This window comes from Nannospalax galili, unplaced genomic scaffold, assembly GCF_000622305.1.
Source record: "Nannospalax galili isolate Female #2095 unplaced genomic scaffold, S.galili_v1.0 scaffold1225, whole genome shotgun sequence".
Lineage (NCBI taxonomy): Eukaryota > Metazoa > Chordata > Mammalia > Rodentia > Spalacidae > Nannospalax > Nannospalax galili.
The window spans coordinates 479,308-491,653 of record NW_008352717.1 but is presented as its reverse complement, the minus strand read 5'-3'; the positions used below and the strand labels follow the sequence as shown (position 1 = coordinate 491,653).

Below are 12,346 nucleotides of genomic sequence, written 5' to 3'. Positions count from 1 at the left end.
TTCCTCCATGGCCTGTGCTCCAGCTCCTGCTTCCAGGTTCCTGCCCTAAGTTCCTACCTTGGGCTCCCTGACGAACTACAACCTGGGAGATGTAAGCTGAATAAACCCTTTCCTCCCCAAGTTGGTAGTGGTCAGAGTGTTTTATCACAGCAATGAAGAAACAAACTAGGACAGATCCATAAGGTGGTAAGCAAGAAGAAAGAAACTATCACTGGGCAGTAAGTGTCAAAACATCTGTGTCACACAAATGGCTGGGTCAACACAAAGGCCTGCCATCCTCAGGGATCTCTTCACTAGAACTCTGAACAGCAGAGAGAACAATACCAGTTTGTGTGTATGGATACTTGTTTGAGTGGGGAAATAAGTTTAGTACCAGAAAGTAGCTTAGGCTATCACTAAGGATACCAGGTTGAACAGCATCCTCCTCCAAGAAGTCTGGGTCACCCAGAAGCAGTGAATATGTCCTTATGTGGAAATAAGGTCTTTGTGGACGTTATGAAGTTAAAGTGAGGTCAGGAGTGTAGGTCTGAAGCAATGAATGAGCGGTGTCCTTAAAAGACATGAGTAGCCAGGAGTGGTGGTGCACACCTTTACTCCTAGCACTCAGGAGGTAGAGGCAAGCAGATCTCAGTGAGATCAAGGCCAGCCTGGACTACACATGAGTTCCGGATCACAGGGGAGACAAGGCCTGTGAAGATGGACACAGAGACTAGAGGGAAGTGGCATCTACAAGCCAAGGAACCAGGATTCCCAGTAGCCAGCACCACATGGACAGTCTTCCTCAGGGCTGGTGTGCAATCTTGCTGCATCTTGGGTCTCACACTTCTGGTTTCCAGAACCAGAGTACACACTTCCATAGCTGCCTAACCCATGGGACTGTATCACAGTGGACACTGGAGACAAACACACCAAGAAAAAAGTTAATTTTGTTTGTTTTTAAGTGAATATGTGGAAACCATCAGCACACATTCCCAGGCAGCAACTCAAACTATAAACAAAGTAAGCTTTCCTGGCGATGGACATACAAGAAGAAAGTAGAAGATGAAATCCTTTGCTGACAGGAATTCCTCGTACCTCAGGTCCTTTGTGTGAAAAAGGATACAAGGTCAGAGAATATTAACTGTTTCTCCTCAGCAAACTGACTCTGTACCTACACAGAAGACATACACACGCTCACACAGAAGTGGAGGGCATGGTTTCATTACCTAACACGAAGGGACAAAAAGCAGAGCCCCATGTCCCCTGGCATGGAGCTTTCTTCTCGTGTGTGGTCAGATCTCATACTCACAGGCTCATTTGCAGCATTCTGCATGGACACATTCTTAATACAGACGCCAAACGCAAAAGGATGGGAGGGATTGGTAAGACCATCTTCGAAGCGCAAATGGACATCTTGAATTTTTAACTGCAAGGGGGAGAGAAATGGAAAACACATTTAGATAACTGCTGCGTATGGACTATCAGAGCCAAACCATGGCAGGCATTGCCACATGCGTCCAGAATTCTGAAAGTCCATAAGGGAGGCACAAGCTGAATGGCTCAGGACTGACAATTCTGATGTCTCAGGAAGAAAGCTACAATACTTCTATTACACCATCTCAGAAGATAAGATGTCTCAGCAGCCAAGCAAGCCTAGCAACCTGAGTTCAATTCCCAGAACCTACGTAAAGATGGAAGGAAAGAACCAACTCCAGAAAGTTGTCCTCTGACCTCGATGTGTGCATGCACTCACACACAAATAAATGTATTTTAAAAAGAGAGGGAGACAGGGCTGGAGAGATGGTTCAGCAGTTAAGAGCACTGACTGCTCTTGCAGAGGACCCGGCTTCAATTCCCAGCACCCACATGGCGGCTATGAACCATCCTTAACTCCAGTCCCAGGGGAATCCAAAGACCTCTTCTGACCTCTGCGGTGTTGCATGACACGGGTGCACTCACACGAATGGAGGCAACACACTCATACACATAAAATTAAAAAAAAATAATATTTTTTTTAAAAAAAAAGAGAGAGGGAGACAAAACAGCACCACTGTATCCAAATGACTAGAACTGCCACTCTTGTCTCTCCATCTAGGCACCTAGGCCCAGGGGTGCCAGCAAGGCATGTAAGTTTGTACATATCCATCTATGTGCATATTTATTCCTTCTTGTCCCTGTAAGCGAGCTACAGAAAAGGTACTGCTTCAGGCAATTAAAAATAATAACAGGGCTGGAGGAGTACCTCAAAGGTAGAATGTGAGAAAAAAACATAGACATCTGGCCAATATGCATATGGAAAAGTATTTGGCATCATTAGCCATGAACAAGTAAACTGGGCTGGGGAGATGCTGCAGTGGGTAAAAATCCTTACTCTGCAAGCATGAGAACCTAAATTCAAATCCCCAGAATTCATATAAAAAGTCAGGGCTGCACTTATCTGTAACCCCACCATTGAGAGACAGGGACAGACAGATCCCAGCAGACTGCTGATCAGAGAGCCTAGCCAAAATGGTGGGCTTCCAGTTCAGTGAGAGACCCTGTCTCAAGGCAATAAAGCTGACAGCAGTGGAGGAAGACACCTGATATCCTGCTCTAGTCTCTTCACCCATGAACAAGGGCACCACCTTGAGCATATACACACACAATGAATTAAATAAATAAAATTGATGGTAGACCGCTCAGGCCTAAGGACAGACGTGTATCTCCACACCCTCCCCTTCTCAAGACTCAGGGAACAATGAGGAAGAGAAGGTGGAAAGAATGTAAGAGCCAGAGGACAGGTAGTATACACAAAGAGATGTCTTCTGGACAAGACATGACCGTGTCAACTCAGGAACTCACTGCAGCTCTGGTTACCTGCACAAGACCTGCATCCCCCCGAAAGCAAAGGCCTTCCTTCCCTCTCTGATTACACTGCAAAGGAAGACCATTGGGTCCTTGAGCTGGAGCCTGACAGGGGAGACGGCTCAGCAGGTAAGGACACTTGCCACCAAGTCTGGATGACCTTTCTCTGTTTCCCAGGACCCACATGGTGGAAGGAGAGAACCAACTCCCAAAAGCTGTTCTATGACCTCCACATGCACCTCCCACCTCCAATAAATAAGTAAATGCAAGAAAAATAAGAAAAGGAGATTGCCAAGATGTAGGAAATATGTATATACACAAACACACACAAAGGCACAAATGTGCACGTGGGAGAGGCTCACAGCTATAAGCCATGCTTAGTACATGCTCTTGGGTACTGGTTAGAATAAAGAACAAGAAAAAAAAGCTTAAAATTAAAAATTAAAACAATGGAGGAAGGAGTCTGAATGTGATCAAAATAAAGTATATGAAATTCAATTTTAAAAAAAAATTTAATTAAAACAAGAAGGGCTGGAGAGATGGCTGGGCAGTTAAGAGCTCAGTGGTTAAGAGTGTTTGCTGCTCTTGCAGAGGACCAGAATCAAAGAGCCCACAACCACCTGTACATCCAACTCCAGGGAATTTGATGCCCTCTTCTAGCCTCTACAGGCATCTGCACACATGTGGTATACACACAGACACAGACACACGGGACACAACACACACAATAAGCAGGGTGTGGTAGCACATGCCTTTAATCCCAACAGTCAAGAGAAAGAGGCCGAGGGAGCGCTGTCAGTTTGAGGTCAGTCTGTTCTATTTAGTCAGTTCTAGATCAGCTAGTGGTATAGAGTAATATCCAATCTTAAAAAAAATAAGGGCTGAAGAGATGGCTGAGCGGTTAAGAACACTGGTTGTTCTTGTAGAAGACCCGGGTTCAAATCCCAGCACCCACACGGCAGCTAACAACTGTCCGTAATTCCAGTCCCAGGGATCTGATAGCCTCTTCTGACCTCCATGGGCATTGCACGACACGGGTGCACTTACCTACATGCAGGCAATACATGCATACAAATAAAATAAATAATAAATATTTTTTAATTCAGGAAACAATTTGCAATTAGGTCAGAATTACGTATAGCTGGCTGGGAAGAATGGCTGGATACTCAGGTGAGGTTCCAATGACCCTGTTTATCTCCCCTTTAATGAAAGAATGTAACTGAGGCTGGCCTCAAACTCACAGAGATCTGCCTGCCTTTGCCTCCCGAGTGCTGGGATTAAAGGCGTGCACCACCACGCCTGGCCAATAAATAAATCTTTTTTTAAAAACACAAAACTTAGCTGGGCATAGTGGCACACACCTTTAATCCCAGCACTCAGGAGGCAGAGGCAGGTAAGTTCAAGGCCAGCCTGGTCTACATAGCAAGTTCCAGGTCAGCTGTGGCTACAGGGAGCCCTGTCTCAAAAAGACCCAGAGGGGGAAAAAAAAAACAAAAAAAACTGAAAATTGCAACTTCAAAGGGGTATCTTTCTGGTATATGAACAGTACATCAATAAAGCTGTTATTAAAACTAAAATAATTAATAACGACCAGGGCTGGGGAGATGGATCAGTCAGTGAAGTGCTTGGTATACAAACCTGAGGGCCTGAGTTCAGATCTCCTGACCCACACAAAGATGAAGAGACAGAAGGATTCCTGGGGCTTGTTCACCAGCCAATCCAGACAATCAGTGAGCTCCAGGTTCAGTTAGACTTTGTCTCAAAAATAAGAGTGATTGAGAAAGACAACCTCATAGACACCTGACGTCCACACTTATGAGCACACAGGTGCACATGTGTACATACACATTACATACACAAAAAATTTCTATAATAATGATCTTTTTAAAAAAAGCAAATTAGGGGCTGGAGAAATGGCTCAGTGGTTAAGAGTACTGGTTGTACTTGCAGAGGACCTGGGCTCAGTACACTCATAGACATAAAATAAAAATAATAAAATTTTTAATTTTTTTTTTTTGAGACAGGTTCTCACTGTGTAGCCTTGGCTGGTCTGGAACTTGGCTGTGTACCAGACTGGCCTTGAACTCACAGAGATCCACCTGCTTGTGTCTCCTGAGTGCTGAGACTAAAGGCATGAACCACCTCGCCCAGCTTATAAATAAAATATTTTAAAAAACAAATCAGTGCCTTCAAGTACCCCAACCTTTTTATCAAAGTTATGGAAGTTATGAAGCCAATGACCTCAGACTACTCTCAGGGAGCAAGGCCTACATTGAACACACTGGCTGGGGTTACCTGACACTGTAAGAAAACCCTAGAAAATGCAAGTATGTGCTAAGTCTGAGGACATGTATGAAGATCAATCCTCTAATTCCATTTCTGATGATCCAACAAAATTGTAATTACTTTAGAAAATGTGACCAATACTATAAGTTCATCAAATCTCAATCATCAATGAGAGGTTAGCTGTCTTCTTCCCTCCTGGGCCACTCACAATTCACAGCACACAGGCAATGGATACCCACCTCTCCTATTTTTCAGATGAAGAAACCAAGATCAGAAAGGTTAAATGACTAGCCTTGAAACCACAGTCATCAAGGCTTAGGTAATCTGGTTTCTAAGGTGATAAATCCTTTAGCAAGTGAGATTCCAACATTCAAAAAGAAAGTGTGCTGAGGGCAACGGAAGTGAAATGGAAACTCCTACCCACACCAGCTGAAGAAGAAGAACCCGTCTTTTCAGAGCACCGGACTTGCTTTTCAGGTTTTCTCTTTGGCTCTGCCTCCAACATGACACACCTGAGCAGCCAGCCCCACACACCCCACATCAGCTAAACCCACAAGAAACAAGCAGCTCAGAAGTGAAAACACATCTGAGCCTGAGAAACACTTCGTGTGTCTACAGAGAAGTCACCAGGACTCACCTCGATGTTCTCCACAATTCTTGTGACGACGGAAGCAGTGACTGAATACCAGTAGGATTCCCCCTTTTGCTGGCGTTCATTCTGCAAGAGAAAGAGCCAGTGTCAGCAGAACCCAGAACCCAGCAGAGCCGCCCCTCACAGACCGGGCTCAGTGACTTGCCTTCCACTTCTCCTCCAGGGCCTGAAGCAGCGCTTTCTTGCGCTCACTTTCCAACAGCTTCTCCTTTTCATCGTTAAAGTCCTGGATTTTCTCCGGAGCACCAATTAAGTGGAGGCTAGAGATGGAGATCACCCAAGGGTCCACATGTGGGCGGTAAAAGGGGATCTGAAGGGTCACTTTCCCAATTACACCTGGGAGAAGGAACATCTCATTAGATGTCTAAGCACTTTTTATAAATTGTTTAATGACTTTTATTTTTATTTTGTGTTTGAGTGTTTTGCCTGAATTTAAGTGTATCCATGTGTGCAATGTCCCTGGAGGCCAGAAGACACTCCCTAGAAATGGAGTTACAGGCGATTGGCCAGGTCCTCTGCAAGAACAGCCAGTGCTCTTAACCACTGAGCCATCTCCCCAGCCCCATCTGTGCACTTTTCAGTTCTGTCCATTTCTCAGAATATTACTAGCTCACTTTAAGGCAAAGAGATCACTTTTACCATGTGTGTGCTTGTTTTAAACTGCCAATTGTGGTGTTGCATGTCGACAAGAAATGCTGAAGAGGTAGAGGGAGAACAATCACGAATTTGGGGCCAACCTGAGCTACACCTTGGGACTGGGGATTTAGCTCTGGTTAAGTACTTGCCTAGTAAGTGCAAGGCCCTGGGTTCAGTCTGCAGTACCAGAAGAAAAATTTTAAAAAATCAAATCACAAAACAGGCAGCAAACACTCTTTTCCAACTGGACCACACCTTAGATTCCTTTGACAAGTCTTTCTTCCCATGGTACTTACCCACACAAGCCTTGGTCACAAAACTCATTTCTTGTTAATAATTGGCTCTTAATAAGTATTTGTTGGGAGTTATCAGACTTACATGTCTAACCTCAAATATACTCATCATAAACCCAAATGTACACAAAACTACTCTAGCAACATATGGATAAAGAATTCTGATTATTCACGTGACCATGGGCTGATAAGAAAGCTAAGTGGCCGGGTGTGGTGGCCCATGCCTTTAATCCCAGCCCTTGGGAGGCAGAGGCAGGTGGATCTCTCTGAGATTGAGGGCAGCCTGGTCTCCATTAGTGAATCCAGGCAAACTGTGGCTTCAGGGAGACCTTGTCTCAAAAAGACCAAAAAAAAAAAAAAAGAAAAGAAAAGAAAAGAAAGCTAAGTGGCCTGCAAAATTATGACACTTATTTCCCAAGCTTCCATTTTCACCATTATAAAAAGAGGCAGGTTGCTGGGTATAGAGGCACAACCCCCCCTTTAATCCCAGCACTTGGGAGGCTGAGGCAGGTGGATCTCGCTGAGATCGTGGCCAGCCTGGTCTACATAGTGAGTTTCAGAAAGGTGTCTGCTGGTGGCATGATTATGCACATGTGCATGTGTATACACACACACACACACACACACATACACACACACACACACAGGAATGCATAAATGTGAAAAAAAATTACTGACAAATATGAGAGGGGCTGGAGAGATGCTCACCAGTTAAGAGCACTGGCTGCTCGTGCAGAGGACGCAGGTTAGGTTCCCAGCACTCACGCAGTGGCTAACAATCATGACTCTAGTTCTAGGGGATCCAAAACCCTCTTCTGGCCTTGCTGGCATTGCATGCATGTACATTTACATACATGCAGACAAAACGCTCATGCACATAAAATAAAAATAAATCAAAAATTTAATACAAGATACATAGGTGCAATTATGAGTTTTTATTTTTGTTTCTTTGTGGTACTAGGGATAGAACTCTGGGCCTTGTGCAGGCGAGGCAGGTGCTCTACCACTGATCTACACCCCCAGCCCTATTACTTCATCTTACCACTGATCTACACCCCCAGCCCTATTACCTCATCTTAAACTGTCATGATGACTTTCTGAAGTAGGTCTTACTGTATTTCCCAAGTTAGGTTCCAACTTAGCATCCTCCTGCATCACTTTCCTGAGATGCTGGGATTACAGACATAAGCCACCACACTCGGTTCTCATAATGACTTTTATGATGACACAGGAATTGGTCAAGTGACTTTTCCAAAGTCACACTGCTAGAAGGCAGCAGCAGTGGACTATGAACCCAAGCACACTGCTTCAGAGCCCATCTCTTACCCAACAAGCATCAGTAAGAGCAATAATGAAGTCTCTAGAAATAGGAATCTCCTGTATCCGGAACAGAGGTCCTTATACTCAGTCCTTAATAAACATGCAGGTTCCCTTCACATTCAGATATAATCTGCCTAGGAGCCACTGGCCATCTCCAGTACCACCCAAGACTAACCCAACACTAGTGGCCTAAGCACACTGTAAGCCTGACCTAAACTCTAACACTTCCTGTCCTTTCCCTTTCTGGTCAAGCCGACAAAAACTCCAGGGTTCTTGGTTTTCCTGTCAAAAACAACTTGAGACTCAAACTCCCCTCCAGTGCCACATACCGGCTTTGACTTCAAATGGTAATTCCAGTTCTTTTAGGGCACCTTTCTTTAAGGGGAGGTTTTCTAGTTCAACAGCACCTAGGAACAAAAACATCATGAAATATCCATCCAACACAGATTGTAGGTCCCTACTGTGTGCAAGGCACTGAAGGCTAAAGGGGAAGTGTTGCATCATATCAGAATCCCTAGGACTGAAGCAGGAATTATTAGCTCTTTATAACAAGCACTCCCAACCCTCTACAGCACCCTTCCCTAAAACTGAGTGCAGGGCATAAAACACTAGACTCCATGGTTTAGTTAATAAAAAGTTAGTTAATAAGGAACCAGCTCCACAGTTTCTATGCCCACTCCTCCCCGACAGGAGTAGTAACTGGTGAGAAGCAAAGGGAAGAACAGGTCCAGCTTTTATAATGACATCAACCCAGACGTGCACAGGCCAGAGGGCAGCCAGACCACACTCTGCTATTGTCTGGCTCTGAAATGTTGCCCAAAGGCCCACGTGTTAAGGGCTGCTTCCCAACCATGGCACTCTTGGGACGTGGTGGAATCCCTAAGTGGTGGGGCCTTGTTGATAGAAGTCAGGTTACTGAAGACATGCCCTCAAAGGGGATGCGGAGACAGAGGCCCTCCTGTCTCTGTTTCCCAGCTCCCGCTGGTAACACACCTGCTCTGCCAGCACGCCCACCACTACTACAGTCCCACCATTACTACAGTCCCAGAAGCAGTGGGGCCAGTAAACCATGCACTGAAACCTCTGAAACTGTGAGCCAAAATAACCTTTCCTCTTCTGATTGTCTCAGGTATCTTGTCACAGTAAGGAAAAGCTGATTTCTCCTGATTATGCAAGCTATTCATCTACACATACATACCAAGCTCTTCTCTGTACAAGGCACTGTTCAGGCCACAGGAAACATAATGAGAAGAGTGACCCTAGCCACAAACTGCTGAGGAGATGACCATATGTTGTGAAATGGTTTGTCCCCTGAATCTGTCTGAGATAATGTATTTTCAAGAACAGGGAATACAGACAACAGCCACTAGCTGGTAAGAAGGCCCAAGAGTAAGACAGACAAGGTTTCCTCCAGTGACTTCACAAGGTAGGAAATGCTGCTTCTTCCCCCTTTAAATGACTCTGCAGAACTTAAGGGTTATTGGCTTCTAAAGGAAGATTTATACCTAGCAATTTGGTAGATTCTAAGCAAATGCAGTCTACTGGGGGGCGGAGGGGGGCACACATCTGTCCACATGGGGTTCCATAAGACTAACAAAGTAAAATAACCCTATTTCCAAAGAAGGGAAGAACATGATCATAAAAGAAAAAAAAATGTTAGGAAGACTTTTCCTCAGGTGAAACAGAGGGACAGTTTCAGCGCCGTTTTCTGTTTTCACAGCACTGCGGATGGAACCCAAGTCCTTGTACATGTCAGGCAAGCACTGCACAGTGGTCTTTTCTCACTTGCACTGACAACAGCCCTAGTCTTCTATATGCTAATCTGCCACAAAGGCAGGAGACCCCTGGCTTTCCCTGGCTGCTGTACAGCCTTAGAGAAATGTAAGGAATTATAGGCAACTTACACCATGAAAAGTAAAGAAGCTAAAGCACAGGAAGCAAGGGGATGATCTAAAAAGAAGAAATACAGGGAAGAACAGGCAACAGACGCCTACAGCAATGGAATCAGGCAAAACAACGTGGCAATGGAGCTTCAAGACCGACGATGTCCTAATGCCCAACGCACTCAAATACACACCTACACCTGCCTGCTGGGAAGGGTTCTGCCTTCCAGAGAAGGGTCTTACCTGCTAGGAAAGGGTCTGTCTGCTGGGAAGGGTCCTATCTGGTAGGACAGGGCCTGTCTGCTGGGAAGGGTCCTATCTGGTAGGACAGGGCCTGTCTGCTGGGAAGGGTCCTGCCCTGCTGGGAAGGGTTGTCCAGGGAGTCAGACAGCTAAGCACCCAAAGGAGGTGAGCACTTTATAGCTAAAAAGCCATTCATTTTTAGGCAGACAGTTTATAGGCTTATTCATGGATGACTCCATCCCAAAATTCCTCATTTCAGATTGTCCAGAAATCTATTCACTGAAACTGGGGTGAATTCTGAGCTTGGCCGTTTCTCAGCAATCTCTACTGACAGCCAAATTCTCTTTACTCTGCTCTGGGTTATTTAAAGGACCAGGCTGAGTGAGGCTCAAATCTTAGAAAACAAAAAGGAATTACATTTGGAGTCCCTGGTGCAGCACAGCCTCTGTGTTGACTCCAAACCATTCCAAAAGGTGCTACAAGCCATCCATCCACCTCTGCTCCTGGGATTCATTCCACCTGGGGTGTGGTGACCCCTGTGCTACCTACTGAAACTTCAAAAGCTACCCCAACTAGCTATTTTCCCAGAGTCCTACAGACAGAACAGAAGGTTCCTCTCCTGTCCCAGGCTAACCTAGAACTCACCATCTAGCCAAGCCAACCTCCAACTCATAGTAATCCTTTCTGCCTCAGTCTCCCAACTACTGGGAACATAGGAGTGAGCCACCACACCCAGCTGATACATTATGCCTCTCACTCTAGTGGAACCATTTAGCAATGACTACTCTTGTACTGCTGCTTGATTTGCCACCCACAGGTGAGTGGCGCAGTGACAGCAACAGCACCTCCCACTCACTGAGGTCTTACTGGGGGCTAAGCACTCCATCAGCACTATCCCTCCTTCCTCTAAGTGGTAGGCATCAAACACAGGGCCTACTAATCCCCCACCCACTGGTGCTAAGCAAGTGCTCTACCACCAAGCTATAACCCTAGTTAGTCCCTGCAGTATCTCGTTCAATCTGCACAACAGCGCAAGGAAACAATGCAAGGTGAGCATCTTCCATCTGAATTCCTTGAGATCTGAAGTTTGTTGTTGTTGTTGTTGGGTTTTTTTGGTCTTTTTGAGACAGGGTCTCCCTGTAGCCCCAGCTGGGATGGAACTCACTATGGAGACCAGGCTGGCCTCAAACTCAAGAGCTCCGCCTTCATCTGCCTCCCGAGTGCTGGGACTAAACGCGTGCACCACCATACCCAGCTTGGGACCTTTTAAGGTTTTTAAATATTTATATAGACTTTACTGGTTGAGCATTCTTAACCAAAAGTCAAAATTTCAGGGCTGGACTTGTAGCTCAATAGGTGGAGTGCTTGCCTTGCATGCATGAAGCCCTGGGTTCCATCCCCAGGACAGCATAAACCAGAAATAGTGACACACATTGTAATCCCAGCACTCGGGAGGTGAGCAGGAGGATCATACCAAATCAGAGGTCAGTCAGGGATATGTAAGATCCTGTCTCAAAATCAAAAATCAAAAAATTTTGGACATTAAGTAGCGCTAAAAATGTCCCAGATTTCAGAACATTTGAGATTTCAGAACATTTCAACCCATATTAGCTTCTAAATTTTGAGATGAGACCCTATTGTAGAGACACTTGTACAGCCATGTTTGTTGCTGTTCTTTTCACAATAGCTAAGAGATGGAAGCAACCTAAGTGTGCCTCAACTGATGAGTGGTTAACAAAAATGTGGTATATTTACACAATGGCATTCTATTCAGGAGTAAAGAAAGATGAAACAGGTTGGGCATGGTGGCGCACCCCTTTAATCCCAGCACTTGGGACGCAGAGGCAGGCGGATCTTTGTGAGTTCAAGGCCAGCCTGGTCTACAAAGTGAGTTCCAGGACAGCTGGGGCTACAGAAAGACCCTGTCTTAAAAAGACCAAAAAAAAAAAAGAAAGAAAGAAAAGATGAAATAATGAAATTTGCAGGTAAATGGATGGATCTAGAAACTGTTATACTAAGTGAAGTAACACAGACTCAGAAAAACAAATGACGTATGTTCTCCCTCATATGTGGCTCCCAGTACCATATCCTTTTAAATTCCAGGTCCTTTCAATAATATGGTGCTATACAGCAGTCTCTTCTGCATGAAATAACTACCATCATCATGACTTTGGCTGAGCCTGATCGCTAAACATCGTCACAATTGGGCT

At 45.1% G+C, this 12,346-nt stretch overlaps 1 protein-coding gene across 1 annotated transcript in view; it reads right to left on the bottom strand.

Moving 5' to 3' along the window:
- Vps13d (vacuolar protein sorting 13 homolog D) overlaps positions 1-12,346 on the bottom strand; it is a 250,567-nt gene that overhangs the window by 231,676 nt on the left and 6,545 nt on the right. The window contains exons 3-6 of the mRNA XM_008849943.3: positions 8,340-8,417; positions 5,907-6,097; positions 5,747-5,827; positions 1,289-1,405 (exon numbers count right to left, since the gene is read on the bottom strand). Of these exons, the coding sequence (XP_008848165.2) occupies positions 1,289-1,405; positions 5,747-5,827; positions 5,907-6,097; positions 8,340-8,417 (467 nt within the window). The remainder of the gene's footprint in view (positions 1-1,288; positions 1,406-5,746; positions 5,828-5,906; positions 6,098-8,339; positions 8,418-12,346) is intronic.